General features: G+C 41.0%; 2 protein-coding genes across 2 annotated transcripts; one reads left to right on the forward strand and one right to left on the reverse strand.

Annotated features, from left to right (window-relative positions):
• Positions 1–1311: 1311 nt before the first annotated feature.
• LOC143468896 (uncharacterized) lies at positions 1312–3501 on the forward strand. Its single transcript, XM_076966370.1, has 8 exons — positions 1312–1469; positions 1540–1672; positions 1758–1823; positions 1895–1980; positions 2063–2199; positions 2340–2524; positions 2618–2676; positions 2840–3501. Exons 1-8 carry the CDS (start codon positions 1440–1442, stop codon positions 2876–2878), a joined length of 735 nt encoding a protein of 244 aa, XP_076822485.1. The 5' UTR covers positions 1312–1439; the 3' UTR covers positions 2879–3501.
• Positions 3502–4767: 1266 nt separating this feature from the next.
• LOC143468281 (tenascin-X-like) lies at positions 4768–27963 on the reverse strand. Its single transcript, XM_076965395.1, has 78 exons — positions 27763–27963; positions 27022–27258; positions 26811–26941; positions 26580–26739; positions 26353–26514; positions 26104–26289; positions 25776–25957; positions 25532–25687; positions 25342–25461; positions 25096–25267; positions 24884–25012; positions 24665–24816; positions 24461–24600; positions 24273–24395; positions 24038–24205; positions 23795–23967; positions 23564–23710; positions 23378–23500; positions 23132–23307; positions 22840–22998; positions 22633–22772; positions 22385–22492; positions 22110–22304; positions 21868–22034; positions 21507–21703; positions 21106–21285; positions 20928–21035; positions 20523–20690; positions 20245–20391; positions 19801–19938; positions 19578–19718; positions 19367–19501; positions 19159–19302; positions 18962–19096; positions 18753–18890; positions 18474–18620; positions 18208–18375; positions 18010–18141; positions 17428–17574; positions 17221–17355; positions 16965–17156; positions 16664–16798; positions 16390–16497; positions 14679–14841; positions 14525–14617; positions 14310–14452; positions 14113–14252; positions 13892–14026; positions 13614–13793; positions 13306–13472; positions 12823–12998; positions 12575–12767; positions 12279–12464; positions 12029–12162; positions 11825–11965; positions 11587–11683; positions 11344–11520; positions 11135–11244; positions 10796–10964; positions 10267–10452; positions 10106–10195; positions 9848–10038; positions 9660–9789; positions 9482–9585; positions 8843–8987; positions 8012–8125; positions 7770–7947; positions 7535–7707; positions 7375–7460; positions 7153–7310; positions 6863–7080; positions 6651–6797; positions 6400–6530; positions 6196–6313; positions 5993–6132; positions 5678–5879; positions 5409–5557; positions 4768–4982 (listed from the first exon to the last, which is right to left on the reverse strand). Exons 1-78 carry the CDS (start codon positions 27839–27841, stop codon positions 4968–4970), a joined length of 11559 nt encoding a protein of 3852 aa, XP_076821510.1. The 5' UTR covers positions 27842–27963; the 3' UTR covers positions 4768–4967.

Raw genomic sequence — 27963 nt, forward strand, 5'->3', positions numbered from 1 at the left:
TACACGTCTAATTTTAAAGGTTTATCAAAACGGGATTAGGTCATTTTCCAGGTATCTTCCCGCACTGGCCAGGTAATTTATCGACTAGGTACCGAAGCCTCTTTGTGAAATAACGTTCTCAAGCAGTTACATGATGATGCTCTTTGCGGAAGTCCACAAAGATTTTTCAAAACTAGCTTCAACATTGAGGAGCGTCATTTTTGTTTATGTTGGCGGAAAGATGCCGAAAATTATCGTGGCTCTTCTAGATCCGTCTGAACCCACTTTACTATGTGTAAAACATAAGAAACTATACCAAGAGAAACGACTTCAGGATTTAAACAGTTATTTTGACGTAATCAGAGATCAGGTCAAAGCCGCTTATTAAAGTTGGAAATTTGAACCTGTTTGAACTTTGTGTAACCGCTATTTTCATTCACAATCTGGCCGAAGCAGCTATGACCAAACTTTCTCATTTCTTTCTACTGCTCTATTCTATTTCATTGGGTATGTTCGACAAGCACTGCGGCGATTACAGGTTAACTGGTAAATCGCTTGCTGCCCTTAGGTGCTACGCTTGAGTTGCTGATTTCATCGCGTTTATTCACGCCCGAGGCATCTAATTACTTATTAGTGTCATGTCCTCGCCTGTCTGTGAAATAGCCCCTCGCCAGAGTGAGACAGATACACCCAGGCAACGGCTAAAAAGCAACTCAATAGCAACGTACGAGCGTGTAAACCAGACAAAATACGTTTCAGAATTTCTTAGATTTAAGGTTTAGGAAAATAGATTAAATACCAGCCGTCTCGGATAAGAATTTTACAATGTAACGTCATAATTTTAATGAACTGTGTCACAATGTGGGTAAATTAACGAGTTTTGCGACTGCTCAACTGCTTCACTATATACTATTGATTGGTTTTTGTTCGGTGCACTTGCTGGCACATCCGCAATGGTTGAAGATTAACTTTTGTTAGTGATATAGCTCAAAGCGATGTGACATCACAAAGTTTTGGGCAACGACGATTGTGTTTATGATAAGGTGGTTGCTCAAACAAGACACATTAGCCAAGTCATCTCAGTCTGTAAATAAGGACTGTATTTAAATGCAAATGTTTTAAAAACGCAGAGCCTGAGAAATAGGGAAATGATAAAATTATCGCTTGTTTTGGCTCGTTCATATTTCAATCTTTCAGGCGGCGCTTACAGTATGGTCGAGATTAATTGTTCAAAATCATTGGGCAGTTACAGCAAAGTTCTCATTAGCCTGAGGCACGACGACGTTCATGCTACGATGTCAGAAAAATAAAACTGTATTTCTGTTGAACTCTGTCGTATTGATTGTTTTCAAAGGTCGCAAAGAAAAACTTTGAGAATATCTGTTTCTGTCAGAATCTGTTTCTTTAAGTAGTAAATGTTGTTGCTGTACATCGGTTAAAAGAAGCTTGAAGAGTTGAAAATGAATTTGCAGAGTGAGAGACAAACTGAGGTAAAAAGCATACAACTAAATGCATGATGAGACAACACGATTGTTCTAATCACAAATATTTTGTTTAAAGTTACCCAGGACATCCCAACCTGACTCATTATTTGAAGCTGGATATTCAGGTTCATTTTATCCTATGTTTAGAGAATTGGAAGATGTTGAAGAATTAAAATTTTGGCCTATATCTCTGCCTATAAGTGATGAAGGTAAACACAGTTTTTTGTTTGATTTTGAGCTGATTTAGATGAGATTGAATTCATAATATTCACTTAAAAATAATACATTTTACAGAATATTATGATTTTGGTGTAGCGGTGTCGAATATGTTGGACGAAATGCTTTACCTCGCAAGTGTAGGTATGAACGATCAAACAGTTTGGTCTAGATGCTAAAATCCAGTTTTTTAAGACTTGGTCGTGAATTTTCAGATCCTTCTTCCAAGTCGCCGTTTAAGTACAACTGCTGCGACAGCGACCGCACCCACATGTTCAATATCTGTGATAAACTCGGAAAGGTCAGCTTTGTTCTTGACACCACGTGACATAATAATGATCACAATAATTTCACATCAAACAAGAAATTACATTTACGTTCAGCGTATATTACGATGGAAGCAAGCTAACAATTCCTGTTGCGTGCACAAATGCCATTTACTATGCCAGTGCTGCTGCAACAGCTTAACTACAGAAATAGAAACTTCATCTGGGGCGCAGATTGGACAATTCCTCTCCAGGCATTATTTTGTCTTTGATGCTATTTTATGTGTTTCAGCAAAAAACGTCTGCATGTCACCTTTTTTATTGCAAAATGCTAACTTAGCGCAATGTAAGGCATCTTTTAATATTAACTTCATATTTTCAAACAACATTACAGGAAATCATGTTATGACAAGGAAAACATAATTCTTGATCGAACTGGCCAGATTGCCTTGACATTAATTTCAAGCAAAACCAACGATGTTGTTCCCACGAAAAAATTCATTCTTTTGCAAGGCCAGAGCACTGTTGGTTCCATCTCTCAACAAAATGACGGTCCCAAATCTCCTTTCATTGCTCGCTGTATGTACATTTTCTTCGAAAAATTTTTATCTTTAATTTTAAATGAGATTTTAAAATTTTACTTTTACTACAAAACATGTTTTTATTTTGCAGTCCCAATGAATTTAGATTTGACACTGAAAGCGCTGTTGGTCTGTGCAGGAACATTTTATGTAAGCCTCTTTAAGTCGATATGTCTATACCATTCCGTGTAGAGATTTTTGTAAATAGCTTAAATAACACTGTATATGGATTAGCTTTCATAATGTCATCATATATGCCGGCATTGAACTTCAACTAAGGTCGTTTTAAGTTTTGGTTTGCGTTCTGTTGCAGTCATGGGACCACACAATTTTCAACAAAGCAAGAGATTAAGAAGCAGAACTTGAGGCAACTGCGCGCATATCTCATTTTGTAAAACGTTTCTTGCAGTGAAATTTTAAACCGTCCGTTAGTTTGTGGAAATCTTACACATTCATTACGCAGTTTGCTTTGACACTAAGAATACTTCCTCAGTATGTTTGCTAGCATGAAAGTAAATTTTGTTACTGAGCCATACACAAAACCAATTGAATGGATCTTCGATGCTTTGATTAACTTTAGAATTTCACCACGACAGCGTTAAATTTACTGTTGCTTAATTCTGTAACTTGCTTTCGTTTTTTTTTATACTTAAGCATTAGTGTACTAATATGGGCCATTAGATCATGCTCCCCGTCTTAACAAACCCATTTTGGGGGCCATTGCCATTTGTACGTTTGCATGTCTGTTTGTTCATCACATTTCTTTGTTTTCGACCACTTACCGGGTTTAACAAATTTCATATGCTGGTGGTGTTTCATAATCGTTTAATATGGTGTTTCAAAATGTACGTTATACCATATGTTGTCAGCTACTGTGACACCACAAATTTCAGCAAAATATGGCAATACGTTTCATTTAGATGTGTTTTAAAAAGGTTTTGAGGCGTCAGAATCCAACATTTTGTATCCCTCGTTTTTTGGGCGGATTGGACAAGCGCTAGAATTTTAGGCCCAGCTTTTATAACTTTTGTTCCTCAGCAACCAGAGACTACTTATAGGCCCAGATATTTTTAGTCTATATATGGCCATTTCCTTTAAACTACAACATTACCTCTTACCATATCCATTTACACATAAAACTAGCGTTGAGTCGAACGACGGAATTTTCCGTGAAAAATGAAAGGTTTTAATAAATTTATAGATAAATCTATAAAAGAAGTAAATTTTATATTTTAATCCATAAATTTAGAAATAAATTTATAGAGCAGGAGTAGGCAGACTTGCTATGGAACATCCAGCGATTCATTAGGAATGTGATTGAATCTCTGATTTATCAAGTTTGTTCTAAGTTTTTGGTTCGTATAAAATCGTCGTTGGCTGGTTCACATGTCAGAACACGCTTTGAGAAGCCACATGCTGATATCTTCATGGATGTCCGTCATATCAATTGTTCCGGATGGAGAGAGAATGGAGCATTATTGCAGCACAATGGCACATGCTGAAGTAAAAGTAGAAGTATTGCAGTGGTAGAAGCTGAGATGATCTAATCGGAGATGATTGTACACGAGGTGTCCAAACCGTCCAACGCTGAGTCGAAGAACATTTAGTCTCCTCTTGGCAAGTCAGATGAGTCAAACTGTAGATGGATTGTTGCAGACGTGAGGCTGAAACAAGGTGGCAGGTTTCTTATGAAGAGAAATTACCTAATAGCAAAATTGCTTGGCTTCTGAAGCTAATATAGGAGCTGATCGCAATGTTTTTCGCAATCAACCTGCAAAAGTGCTTGTTTATTTGTTTGTTTTATTATGTAGTGAAATTACTGAAAAGGCTATTAGGCTACTCAAAAAAATACTATCTTGCTGCTCCATGATAATCCACTTATGTGTGCTACTTGGACGTTTTCAACGCTCTATTTACCTTACGCTGTTTAAATACGTCACAATTAACCCGAAGGGTTGCACAATTGGGATCCCCTGACAAAAAATACTGCTGTCAAACGTGACAATGGCAAGAATTGTACACTTGCTGACAACTTTACGGGAACATGCAGATCTAGATCTTGCTGATTTTTACGGTTTTTCGTATGACGCGACTGTGGAGACGTTTAGACCAAATATTTAAACATGAAAGTGGGGTTACAATGACAAAAGATTTAGGAAATACAATTAAAGAATTTTGTATTTCAAGTTTCCTAAAATAACTCGAGTGGATTGTTTCTATGTTGAAACATGACGTCATAAATATATGCATTATATTTTATTCAAGTAACAAACGTTCGAAGGCAAATGTTTTAATAATGTTAGATTGGTTTTGTCAGTGGTTTTTATGATATTATGATGAAAGTCCTGAAACTTAAATCGCGGAAAAGCGGGTGATCACGGGCGTTGTTACTGTCCTATATATAGAACAATATAGACACAGTGAATGAAACCACATCTTCGTCAAGGATTTTCAACCTAAAAAACAAATAAATGCTTTAAACTTGTGAAAGCAATTCTATTTACATTAATATGACAGACTCTCTACGAGAGCGACGTTCAGAGGGTTACTAAACTATAATCAGATGTAAATATCGAAATAAAATATGTTTTAGCTGCAATCGTCATAGCGATTGCTATAACTTAATGTTTTTGCTCTACGGTGTTTTTTCAAAACAGTTTAGATAGGACGGAAATAAAATATATCGTTCGAATCGGTAATTGACCGAACTTGTTTAGCAATTTGTTTTTAAACTTGGTTCATATCAGTAAACTGCAAAGCAAATAGTTGTGCAAAGGAAAAATGGCTTGTTATAAAACACCTTTGAAAAACACAACTTCGGCAACTTCCAATTCAATTTAAAAATGAACAAGTAAGAAAACATTGCGCTGTTGTTGTCTTACTTTTGCTGGAATAGCGACTTCAGGTGGTGGGCAGATGGTCCGGCAACCACGGGTTTCTTCCTCGGGACATTCACAGGTGCACCTTTCGCCATCAACAGTAGAGGTCCAGAGAGCTCGGTCTTCATACCAGTTTTGACCGTCTAGGCAACCTGTTCGAGATTAAACGGCAAATGAACTACAGTTGCTTGATAGAAAACTATTTAAGCTGCATGTTTTTCACAAACACAACCAATGTAGCACTAAGCAAGCAGCGATGGGCATTTTCTCACTTCTTGGGTAGCATCGATAACCGGATGCTCCGTAACATATACAAACTTCTTTTTTGTTGTTAGGATAGTTTTTCGTCCATCTCTGGTTTAACTCATATATTTTTCCATCGGCGTGACACCAGTCGCCAGTGTCGCAGACAAAACTCTGCCGACCATTGCAGGAGCATTTCATTCGAAATCCATTTAATTCCGAAACCCAATGCTAAAAATATCTTTCATTAAAGTTGCTGCTATCCTTCGATTATACTTGTTAAGTTAACAGCATCTACCAAGAAGGTAACAATTTTTACAACAATTTTGTCTTTTATTTCCAACCTCTCCCATTTGGTGGACTTCTCCGGTCTCTGGATCGGTGCATTCATCTGCAGGTGAAGGGTCAACAAAAAGTCGAAATTGCAAAATGTTGCTTTTTCTCCGGCCATTCACGGAATACAAGCGGACATCGTAAGTTTCACCTGAAATTTTTTCAATCACATCATAATTGCATTGGAAGATAACCTCGTGTAAACCCGGCATACCTGCAACCAATGATGGGAAAGTGAAACTTCGTGCGTCAGAGGACAACTGGATTTTCGTAAATTCATCGTCCTCGTTGTCAGTCAAAGTTCTGTATTCTATGACGTAACCTGTGACAGCCTAAGAAGAGCATAACAGTTGAAACGCAGTCAAAGGCGCTGAATGAAGACATCAAAGAATCAGACAAAGAATGTGACAAAACTCACAGCTTGCGAGCCGCGCCATCTAAGTGTCTGTTCGTTATCTGTCGATTCGACGCTCACTTCGGTAGGGGGAGGAAACGGAATTCTTACGTCTGCTAATAACTGAGCGGTCAGCTGTCCACCTTCTGGCCGATCTACAAGAAACAGAAATTACAACATGGCTTAAAAAACTTCGTTGGTTAAACATTTTAAACATTTGTTAAAATTGATTCCCAAATTAAAAAGTGGTATTGGAAGAAAATGGTTAAGCAGACCGTGTGAAGCGGTTAATCTTATCGTATACGATTCTCCGGCTTCCAGGTTGTCGACTCTTGCCCTTACTGCTCCTGGTTCCGGCTGAGGCGCAACAAGCCTGTAGGCGGAGTCGGACTCTTCCGTCAATTTGTAGTCAAGTCGATATTCTTGAATATAAAATAAGACCCTTTAAGCAAATAGTTCCACACCTCAATCTCCTGAACATATTCACCAGGAGCCTCTTCAGTAAAAGGTTGGTTCCACTCCAATGTGACAGAATTGTAGTCAATTTGCGGTATCTGCATAGTCCACGTGGTCGTAGTTGTGTCAGGATTCAAGCCCTGCGATGCTGGTATGGTGAAAGTGGATGGTTCTCCGTATATGGATCCACTGAAGGGATAAATCTTGACCGTGTACGACACCCCAGCCAGGAGGTTGTCTAATACATATCTAAGCACAGAAAGATTTAGAAAATTTACAATTTGCTAACTGAAGCACTTCAACCATTTTATGAGACCTTACTTTTTCGTAAATCTGTCAAATGTTCTTTCGAACGCTTCGCTGCCATCTTGCGGTTCGACAACGACCTTCCACCCTTCCACCGCCCGCGATCTTCCTTTCCATCGTATGATGTAACCATCATCTGTCGCTTTTGCTCCCTTTGACGTAACCTCTGAAATCTAACAGAGCACTCTTCTGTAATTACGTCAAACTCGTCTGTCGAAGCAATGAGGAGATGATTACCTTAGAGGCTGTCTTTCTTGACCTATAAGCAGGCTGTGAATGCAGTTGATCCATCCAGGCCGTCAGGTAGATGTGGTATCTTGTTGCTAATAGGACAACAGTTGTTGTTTGATTAATAACAAAATGTTAAAAACTGAATTTGAAAAAATAGTTTTAGAACCTGGCTGGAGATCTGTTAACGTGTAAGAAGTTTCAGTCGCTTCAATTCTTTCATTTTCAACAATAACCATTTCGTTAGGGTCAAGCGCACGTAACGTGTAATGAGTGATTCCTTCCGCCGGCTTTTGCCACACGATCTCAAGCAAGTTTGGAGTTTCTTGGAGTGTTTGTAGCCTGCAAGATACTGCGTTTAATGTTATTATACAATTGGGGGGTAATAAAGAACTAGAACAAACCTCTGCGGTGGCGGAACGGCCGTGTGCGCCCAGATAACGGCTGGCTGGCTGTCACCGTGAGAAGACCGCGCGTATAGTCTTATTGCGTACCTCCTCCCTGGAATCAAATTAAGTAAAGTGGCTCGTTCTGACTCAGGTCGAGGTGCTGGTGTAAACGTTTCTTCCGGTCCTCTGCCATCTTAAAAATGAAGCGTTTGTAAAAGACAGGAAAGAGCATGAGCAGCGCTAATAGTTGAACCAACCTAGTTGGTGGGTGAGACTGTATCCGGTGATATCAGCGATCGGGGCATCCCACTGGACGGTTATCGAGTTTTTTGTTTCTTTCAAGGCTCTAACATTTGTTGGAGAATCGACCGCTGTAAATGAATACATTGTAAAGAAAAAACTTTACAAACTTATAAATCATATTCTGATGCAACATAAGCGTTCATTGGGAAAATATCTCCAAGCCTAAGCGCCGTTGACAAAATTTATTTTCACTTGCAATTACACTCAGCTTTTTCGCCATTTTGTGTCGGTGTAGCCGTGTAGGTACAATATACTATTTGTAATGTCAGAGAAACTTTGCAGTCAGTTTTGAACATTTTGGCTCAATTACCATTAATACTGACATTACATAAATCATGAATTGTTCTTTTTTGGTAGACAAACGCACCAGAGCAAAAGTTATCTATGTGTGTTGTTTATGTTAAGGACAATCTATTGGGCCACGTTTAAAATAATTTGACGTTTTTCTTGTAGCCCTTTGTTGTTATTGCCCACTCCTTGCACAGTCCCATGGTACTGGGCAAGCTTTGCCATTTCCATTTCAGATATACACAGCATCTTACCACGCGCGTTAATGAGTTAAAAAATAACAATAATGATATAACAACTGTGATTTAGACTATGCCTTCTAAAATAGCTGTAAAAGACTCAGCCTAAAACTATCAACTAGCCGTGGTTGGTGCCTGGACATTTCAACGAAAAATCTTCGTCACTGTTTTTGTAAATATAAGAATCATCAGTCGCGCGGTTGATCAAATTATTTGACTATTGGCCTGACAACAGGACAGCCACATTATTGGACCAACCTGTGTGAATTGTTTGCTGCATCACTTGTGCGTAGTTGGTACCAGTAAATCCTTCAACCAGAACCAGGTATGTGGTGCCTGGAAAAAGCCCAGTAAGCTTGGTACTTGATCGCTCTGGCCTTACTTCCCACGTTTTCGTTGAAGCCTTCAACAAAGCAATCGTTGGGGAATTGTGAAAAATTATTTGGCTAATAACCGCTTAATAATGATAATAATGACCTCGAAATAACCTAGAATAATGATAATAATGACCTCAAAAACTTTTGGTCATTCATCGAGCAACGGAAATAATGTGCTTAGTTAAAGATTGTTAAGTTGTATATTTTATCAAGAAAGCCCAATGCCGAACGATTAAGGCCTTGGTCTGATAATTTTTGAATCCAGGTTTAAACTTCAGGTAGCACAGATTTAAAAACCAAGTTTTTCACTATTTTCTTGGTTTAAATAAAGTGGGTAATGATGTGCGTAATGGCGAAGAAAAAACCGGTCAAGAGAAAGGAATTGGCCACTCTCATTAGATAAATTTCAAAGTTTGTAGCATGACAAGCTTTTCTTATAAACAGGTTTATCTCTATTCTTAGAAATAAAATCATTGGCAAAATTATTTGGTTGTAATTTGTTTAAAAGTGACTTTCTTACCCTGGGATTTCCCTGTGGAGTCGCTGTGACGCGGAAGTTGACAAATTCGCTTTCTCTCTCGTTCCATTCAATCACAGCGGATCGATCACGACTGGCATCGGAAGCTGAACGTTGCAAAAGTTATTGCGTCGCATTCAAGTCATTGCCTACACAATTGAAGGTTTGCACAACAACCTACTTTCAATTCTGGTTGCGCCGATGTTTCTCTCTTCGCTGTTCGGCAGCACCGCTATCACATTGACCTGATAGCTTTCACCAGGTATTAGTCTGTCAAGCTGAACCTGATTCAGGTTGGGTGGTACGGAGAGCTGGAACAAATTGAAGTTAAGCAAAGAAGCGTGGTGGACAATTCCTTATCTGACTTACTTGTGATGGTCGACCATCTCCAGACAGTTTCCTGTAAATGACTTTGTAACGCAGCAGTGGGCCGTTATAAGGTGTCCATCGCACGCTATAATCGCCATTGGTCAGCTGCTCAGACTCCAAAGGAACTGGTTCTGCTATTGGCGTCGTCGTCTTGGTCACCGTGCTCTGAGTTGTACTTGTTGGTCGAGCACCTGCACAGGCATAATCAACCACTCACGGATAATTTTTCACTTTTTTCTTCGTATTCAAAGAACTTACTCGTTCTAAATAGTCTGCTTATTACAGGACTCGTTTCCTGACCAGCGTGAGAAATTGCCTGAACTTCGTATTCTGTGTCAGGACGTAAACCTGAGAAAAACACAGATGGATGGTTGCGCACTTGAAGACAACTTCCTGAGAAATAACAAACTATGACGTACTCGATAATGTAAGAGTTTTCGGTTCTTGTGGCAATACAAAATGGCTGTTCCCAGAAGAAGGATTGGACCGGGGAAGCAGTTTTATTTCAAACTGCGTCACCGTGTCATAATCAGGAGCTTCAAACTGAACAAGAGCTGAAGTTTCAGTTATTTCTGACACTGTAATTTCATCTGGAGCAGGAACAGCTGCAGTAACAAATTATTTGTTCAGAAATTCGCAGTATGCAAGGTTACAGTATTTCACTTAAAAATGCATTCCAGGTAATTTGCATAGAATTTTGCTAGCAGCTTTGCAATGATGGGAGCTTTGGCAAAAAGACCAACTGCCCACCATAAGCCAAGCAAGGTGCTTTTATGAACAACAACTAACCTACTATAACAAGGCTTAATTTGTTAGCATTGCTTGCAGACTTCACAATTCACTTGTTTTATGTAAAAATGTCACTTCCCAACAATAGTTATTATGTTTGCCAATTATAAACAAATCAACGAAGGTGCTCTCACTACTCTATATATAGGCCTCACTCACATGATGTGTATCGGACGCTTGATTGACTGTTTGGCACGGCTGATTGAACCGGATGCACAGTGAACGTATACGTAATACCCGGAAGTAAACGTGGAAAAGTAAAAGTTGTTTCTCCTGGTGACGTCACTTCTGACCTTGATTGGGTGGAATCGCCGGGATGGTAGGAAACCTTTATTTCAGATACAGATTATTAGGGTACAGATTATTCTTAATTTCGAAACAGGGCTATACAAATCGATGGCAACCGATAGTTACTTTACTTTAGGTCACAATCATCCGATTTTCAATGTTTATAATTAATGTATTTCATAAAACTTTCGTAAACAATTTATGTCTAACTTCATAGTTTCCTTCGTATCCTTGTATTGGGGTCCAGGAAAGCAAATGAGCGGTCGGGCCTATATCAGGTTCAGGGGAAACTACCAAATTCTTTGGACGCGGAAGAGGCCCTGTGAGAAGCTTTCTTTAAAATATTGGCCTATAACACTTGATTCGATTTACTGAACTGGAATCTTTAAAAAGTAAAGACAAAGAAAAACTCGAATTACAAGTTTTGACGGGCCGGTTCGATGAAAAAGGTCGGCTTGACGTGTCCCTGGTCAAGGTTTTTATCGTGAAGTCTTGGTAAGCAGTGATTGGTTGAAGGTGGTCAAGCACAACCTCGTTGCTTTCTACAACTTTCTCGAAAGTTTCACCATTTTCGGCTCGGTAGGTCAACAAGTATCCTGCAACAGGAGACATGTCATTTAAGACAAACACTTTAAAGACAAATTCCAGTGACAGCATCATACCGGTGATGCCGTCATCATCTATCTGTGGCCACGTGACTCTTATTGTATGGGCTCCAGTCGGTTGAATGTTGAGTGCATCTGGCGCCCTTGGTTTGGTCTGAACAGTGTCAACGATTAGTCAAAAATACATTAACCGCGAACTCCTACATGAGTGGGAATCGATGCGAAAATAATTTGAGAAAATAAACGACGAATGCCAAAGACAAAGATGAAAGACAACGACAAAGATGTTTTGCACCTTTTGTGTAAAAGTCACCGGTGTGCTTTGCCGACCGCTGTCTTTGTCAACCGCGTACAGCTCTATGCGATAACTGGTGCTCGGATTCAAGTCGGTGATTGTAATCTCGTTACCACGCAACATTTGTTGCTCATCTACAGTCTAAAGTAAAAAATTTTGTATTGAAAAATAGAAATCTTAAAAATAGCGCTTTCCTGACCCAACCTGGCCATCCTCGTCAAGAACAAGCACGAGATGAGAAGAGCCAAGATCTGGACGCCATGACAATGTGATTGCTGCATCTCCGTTCGTTGGAGAATCAGAACTTGTGACTTCAACTATTTGTGGCTCCGGAACCGCTAAATTCATTTTGACATCATTGTTGGGTCTAGAAGTAAACCGCTAGAGGGCCCGTTACCACTAGACAGCAACATTTCACAAAAAAGTTATTTCAAACAAAATAAAGTCGACTAACGTTTGCGTTGGTCTGTAGTTTGAATAATTGTGCTCGGGCTGCTGTAGCGATTTTTATAAACCGAATAAACTGAGATCACGTAAGCAGTGTTCGGCTCCAAATTTTCGAGCGATAACTGGTTGTTATTTTCCACAAGAACTCTGTAGTCATCGACTGTAGAAGTTGGTCGGTATTCGACTAAATAATCTGCAAAATCAATCCTCAGAAATAATTGGAGAAATTTGACCAAATATGACGTGTGTTTTAAGATTAAGAAAATATACATAGCCTAAATCAAAATGTTCAAAGATGCTGACCTACAATTTCGTCGTTTGGTTGGCTCCATGCCACATCAGTGGTGGTTTCAGTAACGTTGACGGCTGTTAAACTTTCGGGCGGAGGAAGATTGGTCGAAGTGCGCTCAACCGCGGTCGGTTCCGTGTCTGTGTTTCGAATAATCGGCCTCACAGACGCGTCATACGATGTTCCAGGGTGCAGGTCGTCGAACGACTGCAAATATTTCGATTGAGCAACAACAATTTGCGAGCAAACTTCACTGACTTACCGCACGGGCAACAGCGGCCGGCACTGTCCGTCGCAAAGGTGTCTCAGTGGAATCGGTTTCTTGAAGAATAATCTCGTAGTTCGTGAGTTGAGGATTGGTTCTAGAAGCTTCCCACACTACGTCGAGTGATCTATCGTCGATGTTCTCGAACGATACCGCGAGAGGTTGTAGAGGTGCTGGTTGAGAAACACGTTATCACAAGTGTTTTTTTGAAAGATTTGAAAAGTTTTTGAGAAGTTATTTTGGGAAATTGACAACAGTTTATTTTAATTTCTTTTGAAAGTTTGTCTTTTGATAAACTATTGCAACAGATTTCTATCTGCGGCCTATCTGAAATGGAAGCTCCATTTAAGAGTTATGCGTCATATGAGTGAATAAGGCCGTGCTTTGATGTATGCAATTTGTGGATAAGCATTGTGGTGAATTTCGGAGACTTTTTGCAAAAGAAACCATATCCTAAAGGTAAAACAAGCTGAGACTGACCGGTATAGACTTCTTCTGTTTCGGGGATGCTTTTGATAGAATCGCGAACCGCATAGACGGTGAGAGTGTAACGAGTATCGGGCTTCAATCCGTAGAACGAAGTGTAAGAGTTTGGTGAGTTTTTGTTCGAGACCAAAGAATTGTCTTCGGCCAGACGCAACTCGGCTCTGTAATGAAGCAAACTTTTATTTGGGGAAGAGAACGTTTTACACACTTGGTGTCGATCGTGTGTAGATGCACAGGACAAATATGCGTCTAGTATATGTTGTAGTCCTGCAGCTACAACAAATGCACGTGGGTGCATTTACCTGTACAGGTTAGTGTCAAGGTCAGGTGACGGTTCCCACTGTGCTCGAATGCTGTTTCCTCCTACTTGAGTGAACCGGATATCAGAGACCGGACGTGGAGGTATTTCGTTCTCAGGTTCCGGTTCGGGTTCGGCCGGAGTGGTGAACCGAAGTTGAGTGGAAACGCCGGGTTTATCTTCCCTAAAAAGATACGTTTTGAGAAGAAACATTGTAGAAGACAACATGACACTCAGTTCAGCAAGTAAGCAAAATATGGCGCATCTCAATACTCTACGTACTCTGTGACTGTGTCTCTGTATAAGGCAGTCAACACAACCTCGTATGATGTTAAAGGTCGCAAACCCCCTAACGTGACTGATGGGTTTTCAACTTGATTCACAGGCACGTTCGTCCAATCGGATTCTCCTACAGGCCTACACATCCAACGATCAAAGTTTGATGAAATTGTTTCCCTTTCCCAAGGTAATGTTTTAAAGTGGAAGGCTCACAGAAATCTTACCGAAATTGTACAACGTAACCGATGATGTCATCGCTTTCATTTGGTGGTCGCCAAGTCAACGATACTTCACCATGAGTTTCGTCATCGACTACTAGGTTTTCTGGCTGTGTTGCTTTTGTCATAAAACCGTGTCTTTCAATCTGGGAGACAATTGTCTTTAAAATTTTTTATGTTTTTTATATTTGGCCAATTTTTACCTCATTTCCATCACTGTCTGAGATTATGACGACATAACGATGAGCAGGTGTTAATGTGTCGAAGGGATAAGACACATTATTGTCTGTCAGTTCAATTGGAGTTCCTATGATGCCATCATTATCTTGCAAAGTCAGGAGCCAACCTAATAATTGTTCAAAAATGCTAAACTTGTTCATAATCAAAAAAATCTTTGAGGCTTTGGAACTAATTTCACCGTTTTGGAGGTTTCTTGCGTTTTCAAACACAACTAGAGCTTGTCTGTCTTCCACGTCTTCGATTCGACCGCTTAGTGGAACGTCGCTGAAAGCTGAAGCAAATTATGCAGTTGCGTTGTAACGTAATAAAAGGACGGTAGAAGCGCAACTTACGTTCAGGTTGTGTGTGAAGTCTGATGAGGGCTGGCTGCGACTCCATAGTGCCACCTACGGAAGTGACTGCAATCTCCATTACTTGATCTTCGTCGCCAGATAAAGTGATGACGTAATTGGATTTGTCTATTGACAAATATTCCTGGATCCAGTCGCCTTCGTCCTAAATATCGGTGAATTCAAAAATTGATTGAACAAACTTTTCAATTGTATTTGGAGAAGCTTTCATCCTGGAATTTTTTCTAACGGTGAGGACATTAAACTTTTCATGATAATCAAAGCGTAGTAATCTTTTGAATAAGTTGAGGTCTTAGCAACCACACTGAAACGATTTTATTTGATTTTTGCCTTTTGTGGAGAAATACTTTATATCAGTCTCGCATCGGAACAATTATTGGCTGGTCTAAGATCATAAAAGTCGGCATACATCGCCAACGTTTGAGATATTACATTAATGTTGGTATGTATCAGATTTAAGATCTGTCAATAGCTAAGCATGAAACATGTTGAAATTTCGTTTTTGCCAGTGCCCTTTATGAAGCATCTAGGTCAAAAAGTTAGAATCCGACGAGTCCGTAGAGGCATCGGCACGTTCTCTTTCGTTTTAGTGCTACTTTGTCAAATTCGTTTAAGTTACACCTTATTGTTGCCTAGACTAGTGCACGTGCTTTCATTAATTAACTTGTACCCGGAAAATACTTTCATTAATTACGTTTCTGTCTTTTTTTAATGAAAATGTTTTCGCTGAAAACACAAGTTGGAATTTTCTTTTAAATATGTTTAAAATTTCTGCGCTGACAGAGAAGAACACGTGACCTTACTTTGTGGAGTCAACCAATGAGTCGCAAGTCGGTTAAGATTTAAACCAACCAGGATAGCAACATGGTCAATGCTGTTTTTAGATAATTGCGCTAGTAGTTTGCAGATGATAAAAATTATTGCTTCCAAGCAGAATGTTGCTAAAATGGCATAAAATAGGTAAAAGGTGCATTTCTAAGCGAAACATTTTTCTTTTGAATTTGAATTGTTGTAGCCCAAGTTAGAGATTTTCAATTGTGGTCATATTTAAGAATAAGACAGTCCTAGGCTTGTTTAATCCGGATGCAAATTTCATAAACCTTTATACCGAATGTTTTCAACATCTGCGGTTTGGAAAATTTGCGACATTTAGATAAGAACTCCGTTACTTTTTCTTGTACGATGCCAAATCGAGTCGGATCATTGGAAGATTCAAAAGAAAAGATTGAGTTTTGTTTTGCTGTGAAATAACTTATAATTTCCATTTTTTGTGATTTGTGATTTAATAATGCCAGGGTAAATTCCGCTCTTCGAGCCGGGTTGTGTTCCTTTGTTTATCTGGTTCCACGACAATTAACCGTGGGAAATTGACCGCGAACAAACTCACCGGGGACAACTGACCGGGGGACAACTGACCGTGACGTAAATTTACCTAGAAACAACTGACCTTAAATCATATTATCACTTAAATCATATAATTTGAATAAACAACAATGCTAATTTGCGTAAAAAATAAAAATAAAATGCGTAGCGGTTGATTTGTGTCGCCGGCCAATTTGTTGCCGGTCAGTTGACCACGACCAATTGTCGCCGGTGAATTTGTTCACGGTCAATTGACGTGATCCCTGTTTATCTTGCCTGTTTACGTCATACTCACATAGTAATATGTACAATCGTTAATGACGTCACTTACCAATCTGTACGCAAACCTCGCCCCGATTCGTGGTCCTTCTGGATTGGTCCAACTAGCAGTCACGTGACTTCCATCGGAATTTGCTTGCAGATTCGTTGGAGATTCCAACTGTAAATTATCATCCATTCCATCAAATATTGCCTACAGCGCCTATTCCATCAATCCGCCAGGTTCTATCATCTAATCCCTAATAACTACCTCACCAACTAATTACATGCTATCAAGTAATAAAGGAGCAAAAAATATCGTTTAGATGGCGGCCTTGCAGCTTCACCGTTGTCATGAACGTTGTGTAGGACGGTTCAGATTGCCTTCGTCCCACCACTGCGTATATATTCACCCTGTACTCCGTTCCTGGAGTCAAATCTGTAAGAACGACGCCAGTGTCTGCCATATTTGCCCGAATAATCTGAAATTAAACGCTGATATAGTTTCTACCGAACTATTACCATAGTTACTATCCCTGTTACAATGACAGTTCCTATTACGAATGCTATGTGAATCCTGAGTCTACCGCAAAAATATTCTTCCACTCAAAATTGAAAATGGAAGTTTCTTTCAAAAACTTTTCATACTTGTGGTTCGCCGTGGCGGTTAAAAGTGGGTTGATACTGAATCAAATATCCATCGATATCTTCTGGGTTGTCCTGACGATCCCAGCGCAGCTCAGCTTGAGTCGGCCTCCTTCTGCTCACCACGACACCTGCTGGAGCGTTTATTTTGCCCGCCTTTGGCAAAAACGGAACATCTCCAGAGCGTTCTGGAAGCTATGTAAGTGATGAGATGAATTTATCGACATGTCTTGAACCAATTCCTGTGAAAGCAGTTTACCGTTGTAAAGGTGGTCGCCGCCTCCTGCGATGTTTCTCCACGCCGGTTAATTGATGTAACGCGCGCCAGATATTCCGTCCCAGCTTCAAGACTTCTTAGTTGTAAATAAGGTGTGGAAAGGGGAACATGTTTTGTCTATGTATTGTAACAGACAATTTATTGCACAACTGTCGCACCAAGTATTGCAGTTACCAATACACTAATCACCGTCATTGGCAAATCATTTCTGGAGTTATCCCTGTATTCGACTTGATATCTTTGGACTTGGTCGGCGTTGTCTGGGGCGTCCCATGTAAGCTCTGCCTTGTGCTTGGCAATATTTCTCACTCTTACATTTCTCGGAATGGTTGAAAGCTGCAACAAAAAATACTTGTTTACGTCATTTTACAAACGTTTTGTCGATTAGAATATACAAACTTTTCTTGGAAATAAGCTGAAATGAAACAACGAAAGAAACTTAAACCTCACAAACAGTGATTTGTTAACTATTTGAAAAACATAATTTGAGGCGCAAGCTATCTAGGAAGTTTTGTAATTAGGTTCGTATATGTTTGCATCCATTATGCTGGGCTATTACGTAAGAATTCTAGAGATGTTTTCAACCAAATCTGGGTATGAGTGTGGTTTGTGATTAGTTATTACCAATTCACTGCTACCACAATGGTAGCGGTAGTAACTATACGACAACTCCAAACTTCTGTGCATATTACGTAAGTATGTATTATTCCAGGTGCATTATGGGCACTCAAAAGGCAATACAGAAAACTCTAAAAGATCTTATCATCACACCGGTTCAGTCATGACGAACGTGATGTAGGTGTCAGACTGGACTCCGTCTTTAACCAGCGCGATCCTCAACCGGTAGCGCGTGATGGGGGATAGACCAGTGAGTAGGACCTGAGCGCTCGTTTCGTTGACAACCTTGAAACAACACAATAATAATTTCTAGAATTCGTGTTTTTTTAAAAGATTTAATGACGTCAAGACCTCTTCCTCGCCATCTCTAGTGGTTGGTTGATAAGCTATGACGTAATAATCGCCGTTTTGCATCAACTGATCGCTTCCTTCGACTCGAAACCTCACTTCGTCAGGCTGAGTATCTAGCAATTGAATACGAGTGGGTGTGGACGGTTTAATCGGCTCTTCTGGAGAAATCTGTGGTTCATGTAAATATTTTTATAAAAGTATTCAACATAATGTTACTTTTTCACGTAGCTTTTTTATTCGTTTGATGTTTTTTCATATCAGATTACCGTCTCTTCGGGTCGAGTTGTGATGTCTTTTGTTATGGGATTTGACCTTTCCTCGTCCCGCACAGCAATGACAGACACTCGATATGTGGTAGACGGCAATAAATCAGAAAGACTGAACTCCGGCCCATAAGATATAGATTCTGTTGTCTACAAATAGCGGCGCCCATAGCGTAATTAAAAGCGTGTAGCAACATCATGACACACGTATGCAAAGGTGATAGAAAATTCCTACCAGTGTAAAAAAGGAGAACTATTCCCCAATTCAATTTCAATTCTTACTTCGCTCGGATTATCTACAGGGAAATAGCGGATAATAAAGTAATCAACGTCGTCGTAATTTGAGCCCGGCACATTGAGATCAACGTCACCATCAGAGTTGGTTGACAATTGAAAATCGGTTGGTTGTGGGACTGCGCCCTAAAATGGTAGACCTAAGTGATGCGATAAATTTCTTACCACGCTTTCAAGAGAGTTTTTTTAAAGAAAACCTTGGTGTGAAAATTTCCGGTGAGGCGCGGAGAATGACCACCGGGGCCAACAGCCTTCACATTGACTCTGTAATTTGTGTCTGGGACAAGATTTTGGACGACAACGGACTGCTGTCTTCCCGGTGTTTCTTGGACCTGTAAAAAAGGATCAAGTTAAATCTAGCTCTGCTCTATATTTTCCACTTATGTCCACTCACAGCTGGTTCTCTGTCGCTTTCTGCTTGATACTCGATCACGTAATAATCTACGTCATCAGTCGATCCTGTCCACCTTAAAGTGACGTCACTTGATCTTGGGGATATTTGAGCAAAAGATGTGGGGCGCGCAGGGGGAAGAGACTCCTACAGATGCAAGTGCTTGACAAAGTAGATCCTAGATCAAATGTTTCAATTTTACAAAGCCTACCCTGGGTGTTGTCAGGAACGTTTTTAGCTGCGGGGATCTGCCATAACCATTGACCGCGGCGATTGTAAGGCGGTATTGGAGGTCAGGTTCTAATGACAAACGCACACTCTGACTGTTTTCTTGGCTCCTCACAGTCTAATGAAACAGACATTAACGTGTTAAATGTTGTTTTTTTTCTATGAAATAAAATAAATTCAAATAAAGAATTTACTCGTGGGGTCCCAGCGCCAGTGGTAGGCTCGTAGCTGACTTCATAATAACTGACACCTTCTGTCGGTCCCAAGATAGAAAGACTGGCACTGCGAGGTCCAAGCTCATCTAGTACCACGCTGGTCGGTGCGGGAGGTAGCGGCTTTCAATGCAAAATTGCAGCATTATTTTTTACGTTTACAAACCTGATAGTAAATAAAATGGCGAGATCCGCTCAAAGTTACCGCGGGGGTGTCGATTGTCCCGTTGAGTATCCGCGATTCTCCGATCTCATTCACCGACGAAACTCGCAGCGTGTAGCGGGTGTCAGGGGCGAGACCAGTTAAGATCAGCGGTTCTCGAGTGTTCGAGCTTTCTGCAACCTGGTAACAAGGTCAAGGCGTCAACCCCAAGCAACATAAAAATCAAAGCTATATCTTCTATTTATCTGATAGGGTTTTATCTGCTGGATTATTTTCTTCAATATTTCACAATGGTCTGATTGTTCGTGACTTGTCAAAACTTCTGTTGCACTTCATAAGAGACGAGCAATAAGTGCGCTCAGTTAAGCATTCTTTAAAATTAAAAAAGCACATTTGGTCTATATCATGAAGCCGTCATGTTACGCGGGGTAAGTTGTAATGATGATGTCATCATCATTGTGTTGTATTTTGTAGTAAGTAGGCAACCTGTTCCATGACGCCGTCTACGTCATTTTCGGGCGCGTATCGAATTCTGAAAAATTGAACGTTGTCGGTTGGCCCAGTCACATAGATTGCAACTCTGCCCGGATTAGACTCCGATATCCTGAGACCAGTCGGTGGTTCTGGTTTACCCTGTCAAGCAGCAAAGTTTTAGGAGAAAAGGACTCGTCCATATACTTTATATGTTTGTTAGCAAAGCAATAACAGCTATGTTTTGTCAACTTCTCAACACAGTTTAGAAATAAAACGAATAATAAAGCCACCGAAGATTGGGTGCTGAAGATGAAATCCGTTGGAGCCGAATTACCCAAACGGTTCCTAGCTACCATGTTGCCCTCATAAGTGCTTCCCGGTCTCAAATTACGAAAAAGAAAAGAACGGGCGCCACCTGGCGGTTTGAATACGGTGTAAGTTTGCCGAGTCGAACCTTGCTGTTCGAACAATATTATGTATTACTCTACTTGAATGTATGGAATATATTTTCTCTATTGAATATTTTTACTCTCTGATTAAAAAGTTCATAATAATCCGGCCTGTATTCGATACTTGTAGTGGAGCTACCGTTGTGATGCTATATTGGGCAACGCATTAACGAGACTTGTTCGTGTTCAATGGACCTGGTGTACAGTTCTAAATTTAGTCAATATATTCAGCTAATTGCAGCTCACCCTTCTAACGTTGAGGATAAACTGGTCAGGACGAGGTGCAGGTTCAATATCCCACGACAGGGTGTGTTCCTTCTCGTCTTCACTTTGACTCGGTGAGGTGAAGACGACCTACATGTCACGAACAATCAATCAGACACAAAACTACTTTCATGTGCACCTCGATGAATCCCTTGCTTACGGGGTTGGGTGGACCAATGATATTAATTCTAGTTTTGCTTGAACCCCCTCCTGAGGGATAGGAAACTTCACATTGGTACTCTCCGTTGTCAGAAGATATCAAGTTACTTATGAGGAGACTAGTCGAATCATCGCTGCTCAAACGACCAGAAAATTCTTCTGCTTCATTTGAAACTGCAAACTTCAAAATTTTTCCACATTCATGCGTTTCTTGACATTAAATAATAAAACTACAGAAATCCAAAACATCATTTAATTTTTAATCTATGAATCGTAACTAAATGATCCAACTCTTGTCGCAAATCAAGGCGCTTGCGTTCAGGTGTCTGATGACAAACAAATTTTACTCTTAGTTAAACTTAAAGTGAAGGTTTTGAAGAAAGTCACTGATACTCTACTTACTTTGTTTCCATCGGGAGCTGAGGTGTTGAAAGTCGCAAGTTTAAACTTTGCTTTGTCATAACTAGCCAGTTTATACCACGTCACAAGGGGATTTCCCGGCGTGTTTTTATCGTATCTGCACGTCAAGGTTGCATCACCGTTACGGTAGTTAGAGCGTCGACTGTTGCGTGCCTGAACGTAAATACGTCCAATACGATCTAAAACAACACTCTGATTTAGCATCACGCGTCACACTAGCTAAGTGCATTGCGCGGAGCAGAAAAGTAGGTCATGTCACAGTAAATAGTTCCTTTGTACTGGAAATTGAACTTGACTTTGTTAACTGATCCAATTTAGAACATTTAGATCAAAAATAACCTACTCGTGGTCACTGCGCTTGAAGCAGGATTACTGTCAAGGTCACCGCGAACAGAAAATACACGAAATTCGTATTCGGTTCCAGGTTCGAGATTGTTTGCTTGGTAATATCGAGTCTTTGTTGTGTCTGTCTCTGGACTGTCGTTCGTGCCCACACGAGCAAACTCAATCCTAAAAATTAAGGTACAGATCATTGCTGTAAGTTGCCTCCAGTCACAAAGTATAGGTTTATATGTATAGAGATACCTGTAACGGTCGATGGGGTTTAGTCCATACGGGACATTCCAGACCGCGCGAACCGACGTTTGCCCGATTCCGTCAAATCTAAGGTTGGTCGGGGGGTTAGGGGCTTGTGGGGCTTCGGTAGTAGTTGAGAGAGTTGATGCTGGTTCTTGGTTTGTTGAAATCGTCAAACTTTTTCCTTCTCCTCTTTGTCCATTTCTGATGAAAGTCTTTATGAGTAAATCACAATCGGCAGATACAGATATAGACAGGTATACATGAGCAGCTTGATCGCTCACATGACTGGTATGATCACAACACGGTATGTGGTCGAAGGACTGAGGTTTCTTAGAACAACAGAAGGCGAGCCAACTCTGACCGTTCCCTTTTCACCGCTGCTAGCGTCTCTGTTGACAAGTGTTGAACAAGTTAAAACAAAATTGTAAATATCAATGAAGAATCACGAAAAAACTGTCTTAGAGTATTTAACGAAAAGTGTACATCAGTACCAGGTTTATTTATGATAAAAAAAACTGTTTCTCTTTACGTGTATTCTACTATATAATCGGTAACGTCATCGCTGGGGATGTCCCAGGAAAGCGATATTGTGTCAGACGTGACGTCGTTGGTTTCAGGCTGAGAAGGAATGGTTAAAGCCGGGTTTTGTGGTCGTCCGTCACGTGATTCCTGAACATAAATCCCAATTTAAATAAAGTTATTTCTTTCAAAGGTATTTTAACAAGTAAGTACCGACCACTACGATACGAGCTTGATGAGTAATTTCGTTTAAGGTGTTTGGGTAGGAGACAACACATTCGTACAATCCAACATCGGAAGCTCTCAATGGATCTATAACGAATTCAAACTCGTTTGGCATCGAGATACGGCCAAACATGTGACCGGACTCAACTTCCTGTAAAGACATAAGAGCTAAACCCATGAAGCAGTAGCAATATTAACGATGGTGTCTGTTATGCTCATGGTGGCAAGGTGATAACAAGATGGTGATGTTTTCACTCTGTTAGGTCAGAACACATTTGATTTACCGCCTGTCCAGACTGGGAGGCACTGTTGAACCTGTAAAGTTGCAATCTTCCTGTCGAAATGATCTTCGACCATCTCACAGTCGGTGGATCAGCATTACTTTCATGAGGACATCGAAGAACTAAACGGCCACCTAACTGCCGACGTATGACTTCACCTTCAGGTTGGATGACCGCTTCTGCAAGTATAATTGACCCAATTAAGTGTTGCAAATCCAGGAAAATATAAGTCGCTTCATACAAATTCACCTTTAAATTGACACAGTGTTCCCGTTTTCTTGCATGCACATTTTTCAATGTATCTGCCAGAGCTGTGTTTTTGTTCCCACCTTTGCTCGACTGTGTACTGGTTGCCATTATTCCCTTTGCAAACTTTAAAGAAAATATCGTTTAAAATTTCTAAATCAAAACAACATTTCTCTCCCAAAATCTTACTTATGGGATCGCATTTCCACCTGCCGCCGGTTCCGCTGGCATCTCTGGAGCAGGTACAGTTCTGGAGGTAGCCCCCTGTCGAGTGCAATTTGTAGAATTTCTCGTCCGCTCTTCTCCACTCGCCGCCAACCAAGCAGACTTCGTTGACTGAATGCATGGAGAGTTATTGATGAAACAGCTCATTGATAACATCGCTTTGAACTGTGTGTCTTATACTTTTATGATGCCTACCTGTAGTTACGATCCTAGAAAGAGCTTCGCTTACTCGCTCGTCAAGAAGCGAATAGACTTTGAATATGTACGTCTTTCCTCCTGCAAGACCAGCGACATTGTAGTAATTTCTGTGGGTTGTGCGCTCGGTTGGGGTGTCTCCATCGTCAATCGGATAAGGCCGAAACATTATCCTAAACCGGTCGCTTGTTGAAAACTCTTCAAAGTTAAAAATGTGCAACCTGTATATTTTTACGTCATTACCTGTATCTCCTGACGTTATTTCCGTCATTGGGAGTATCCCATCTAGCGCGGAATGACGATCGTGTGACGTCAGTTATTCGCAAGTTCTCAGGTCTGCCAAGCGGTTCCCCCTCCCTTGCGTTAACAGTTGCCATAGTGACAGGAAGATAAACCCCACGACGTTGATCGCTGGAAGGTTTTTTGTGTTTATAAGTTCATTCTCTAACCATGGATGTCACAAAAGTAAAATGCTTACGTAATGGGGGTAATTTTTACGTCATAAGTAGTGGCTGGCGACAAATTTCGGATCGTGGCGGTTGGGTTTGGAGAAGCCGGAATCGAAAATTGCCTCCAGGGAAGTCTGGAGTCGCCGCGTTCCCTGTAAATAAAACCCTAGCATTTGCAGAGGCAAGCTTCCACTTGATCGTGAGCGAAATTGTGTACCTGTATGCTATCTCGTACGTAGTGACCTCGCCGGATATGGGCGCCTCCCAGGACAGCGTTATAGAGGTTGGAGTTGCTTTCTGCTCGACGCCCGTACTCGCTAACTCTGGACGCCCGGTCATGACATTGACCCTTCCAACCTTGACACACATGACAGGTTAGTAGAAGTTATTCGCTCTTGTAACAAAGTCTTAAGAGATTCACCTCTATTTGGTTTTGGTCAATTAATGCGTACAGAGTGACCCTGTATCTCTGTCCTGAAGGGAGGTCACGAAGAGTATAAGATGTCGATGTTGAAGGCACTCTTACACTCCGGGATTCCCCGCTCGTAACATCTTCATAGACCACTAACCATTCTGCTCAAAACCAAAATTGTAGTCAAAGAATTAATTTATTTGTCTTTTATGACATCATAATACGCACGTGTGACATCATCATCAGGTAACGGCTGAGAATACCATCTCAGTACGACGTCATTTCCGCTAACTCGGGGTGACGCCAGGGGCTGGGAGGCAGAGGGCGTGACGTCATCAGTGCCACCACCAGCTTGGTCTGCAGAACAAAATGATCAGTGCGGTGCAGCGATGCAGACGATGACTATATTACTTCGTGCCTCTACAACAACGAACACTTACTTGGTGACGTCACTCTTGGGATTGTAAACCTGAGAATAGCAGGAGTAGAGTCGGCGCCCTCTGTGACGGCGTAAACACGAGCTTCGTAAGCTGTAGATGGTGTGATTCTGTTGTAGATGTAGTTGGTTCGATCTCGATTCAAAATAATTTGTGCGAAATTATTGGCTCCGACCTGAGCGAATGAATCAACCTGATTATCAGCGCCCTGTACATACCAGGGCCGGGTGCAAGGACAAAGCAAGATACCTTTTCAATTTCCAACCTTATGGAATCGTAATCATTTGCTGGGTTCGTCCACACAAACTCTACGTTTCTTCTACGAGGAGAATAAATATAACGAAGGTTTGTTGGACCAGGTCCTTCATCCTGCATTTAGTCAAAAAATGCATTTTACAATTTTTGCATCAAATCTCCGCAACTTCGCATGAAGACTCACCAGCGCAACTTCACTGCTGCTGTACACAATTTGGCCGGCAGGATAATTGACGTCACATTCAAAAGTTCCTGCGTCATCCACACGCATGTTTTTGATTACAAGTTCCCGGTCATTGGTCATAGAAACACGCCCAGCGTAAACTCCCGCAGTGGAGGCCTGGTGGTTTAGAAAAAGATCGTTTGTTATATTTTATTGAACAATCTCAGGATTTACAAGAAACTCAATAACAAACTTTCACTCTCACCGTTCTTCCGGTGTGTGTTTGGCTGTCGTAGGTGTAGAGCTTTTGTCGCCCACTACCGGTGATTTTATACCATGTGATAGTCGGTGGAGGAAGATTTTGCAACTTTTCGTATCTGCATTCAATCGCAACCGGTTGACCAACTCGATTAAAATATGTGTCAGAGTTGGAATCTACCGAACTCTCTGTCAAAGAAAAACATACCATTGGACATTTGGCCGCATAACTACAGCGTATAATATAATATACTGACAATGTTTGGTTCTAATCAAACGCTTTTATTGGTCATACGTCCTGTTTCTAATCATGTTCCATCTTGTAGCGAGCTTACCGCGACAGTAGCCGTATCTTTGATCCCTGTCGTAGTTTGGAGTTGTTGAGCACCATCGCCGCGATCTACCGCTTGATGTCGTGCATTGGTTATATCTGACGCCATTTACAACAAACGGGAAGTGACATTTGGCGCCGTTCGAATTCCCGCCAAATGTAAACACGTAACCAAGGTAACGATTCAAATCTGTGAAATATTTCAGAAGGTTATTTCAGGAGTGCGAGCGAATTCTCGAGCTAGCTCTCTTGCCTCTGACGCTGACGATGCAGTCGGAGAAAGTGGGGGGGCTCACACCCAGTTCGCTTGTGACGCAATGAGGAGGCCGGGAGGGGTTACTGGAAGAGCAAGTTGAGTAATATCGTCCATTGTCTTGGAAGGGAAACCGACATTCCTCGCCAGACACCGTGTAAACTGGAACGAAACCGCTGTTCAGGGCATGTGTCAAGTGTCCGCATGAAAGACTCACAATAATTTACCTCGGCAGGAAGCATCATTCCCGACACAAGAACACAAGGAAAAATATCCACCAGGTTGCTCCACCGCAAAGAGTTCTCCCGGATGAAATCTTCCAAAACCACATTGAAGATCGGCCTGGTCGCGATTTCCAGAATTTACTGTTCGCGTTGGTTGATAGATCTGTATCAAATGTGGAGGTAAGTTTCAACTGACCGACCATTGATTGAGAGCAACTAAATATAGGGTCGCACCCTCCTAGATTGAGCCTGCCGACATGATAAATAAGCGGATCCGTCGCAAGTGCAATCCATCAAAACCCCGTTTACATTCATTTTCCAGTCGCTGTTCAAGTCGTACAATCTGCCTTGGTACACGCAATGATCTGGAAAATGTTAAGAAGTTAAAGACAAATTGCACGTTGTGATCGGGTTGACGTCACAAACCGAAACAAACTGCACCGACCTGCGGCACTTGACCGAATTCTTTCATAAAAACCTCTCCCGGAATTAGTGGGAAGTCCTCCGCCGGTAGATGAGTCACGATATCGACCTGACCTGCAAGTCAGCTTGGTTCTTCCTTCTTCGTCCAGGGTGCAGTGGCAGGACCATCCGTCGCTCCGCATGAACCTTGAATTGACCGGATGTTGGACTTCCGGTTCACTCGGTTCAATGCAGTAACGCGTGGCATCATATGGTCGATCTTAGGAATAAGGTTAGCGGTAAAACGCATGAGCTATGGAACACGCAATTCAGAAGTAAGTGGAGAAAAGCTTTCTAAGACCAAGGGTAAAAGAGATGCGCCAGTCAAGGTCAAGGCTTTAAAAACATTTGCTCCTTGTTTGTCGTTGACAGCAGCCAATTGAAGCAAACCACCAAAGACATTCACGTGATACAGCAACAACGTGTGTAAATGACCTTAGTAGCTCTAGCTCGAGAAGTAGAACATAATCGCAGAGTTTACATTGAGCAAATCTATTTATCAGTCTGAGAGAAACCATATTGTCGCCGTATCAATGTAAATTTTGATAATGACTCACCTTTCTAAATTACCCACATAAATGCAAATTTTAAATTTTCCATTAAAGTGGAATTTCCAAAGCTAACAGGCATCTATGTAAATAGCGATGCGTGCTGACTACCGAATCAGAATCGGGTCAGACACTCATACCTACTAAGTTAAAGAATTATGGAAAGTAACAAATACCTCTCGAAGTTGTGCGATATCCGTTGTAAGATTGCCCACTGCAGCAACCAATGAGTACCAAGATACAAGCCAACCTCATAATGCGCTATATGTCGTCACAATGGTATCAGGGTTAATGGTCAGCTTATTTACCCGGCGCTGACAGTAAAAGAAATTAATTATTTCGATTTTACATAAAAACAATCTGATTAAACCAAAAAC

The sequence above is a fragment of the Clavelina lepadiformis genome, chromosome 8, assembly GCF_947623445.1.
Source record: "Clavelina lepadiformis chromosome 8, kaClaLepa1.1, whole genome shotgun sequence".
Lineage (NCBI taxonomy): Eukaryota > Metazoa > Chordata > Ascidiacea > Aplousobranchia > Clavelinidae > Clavelina > Clavelina lepadiformis.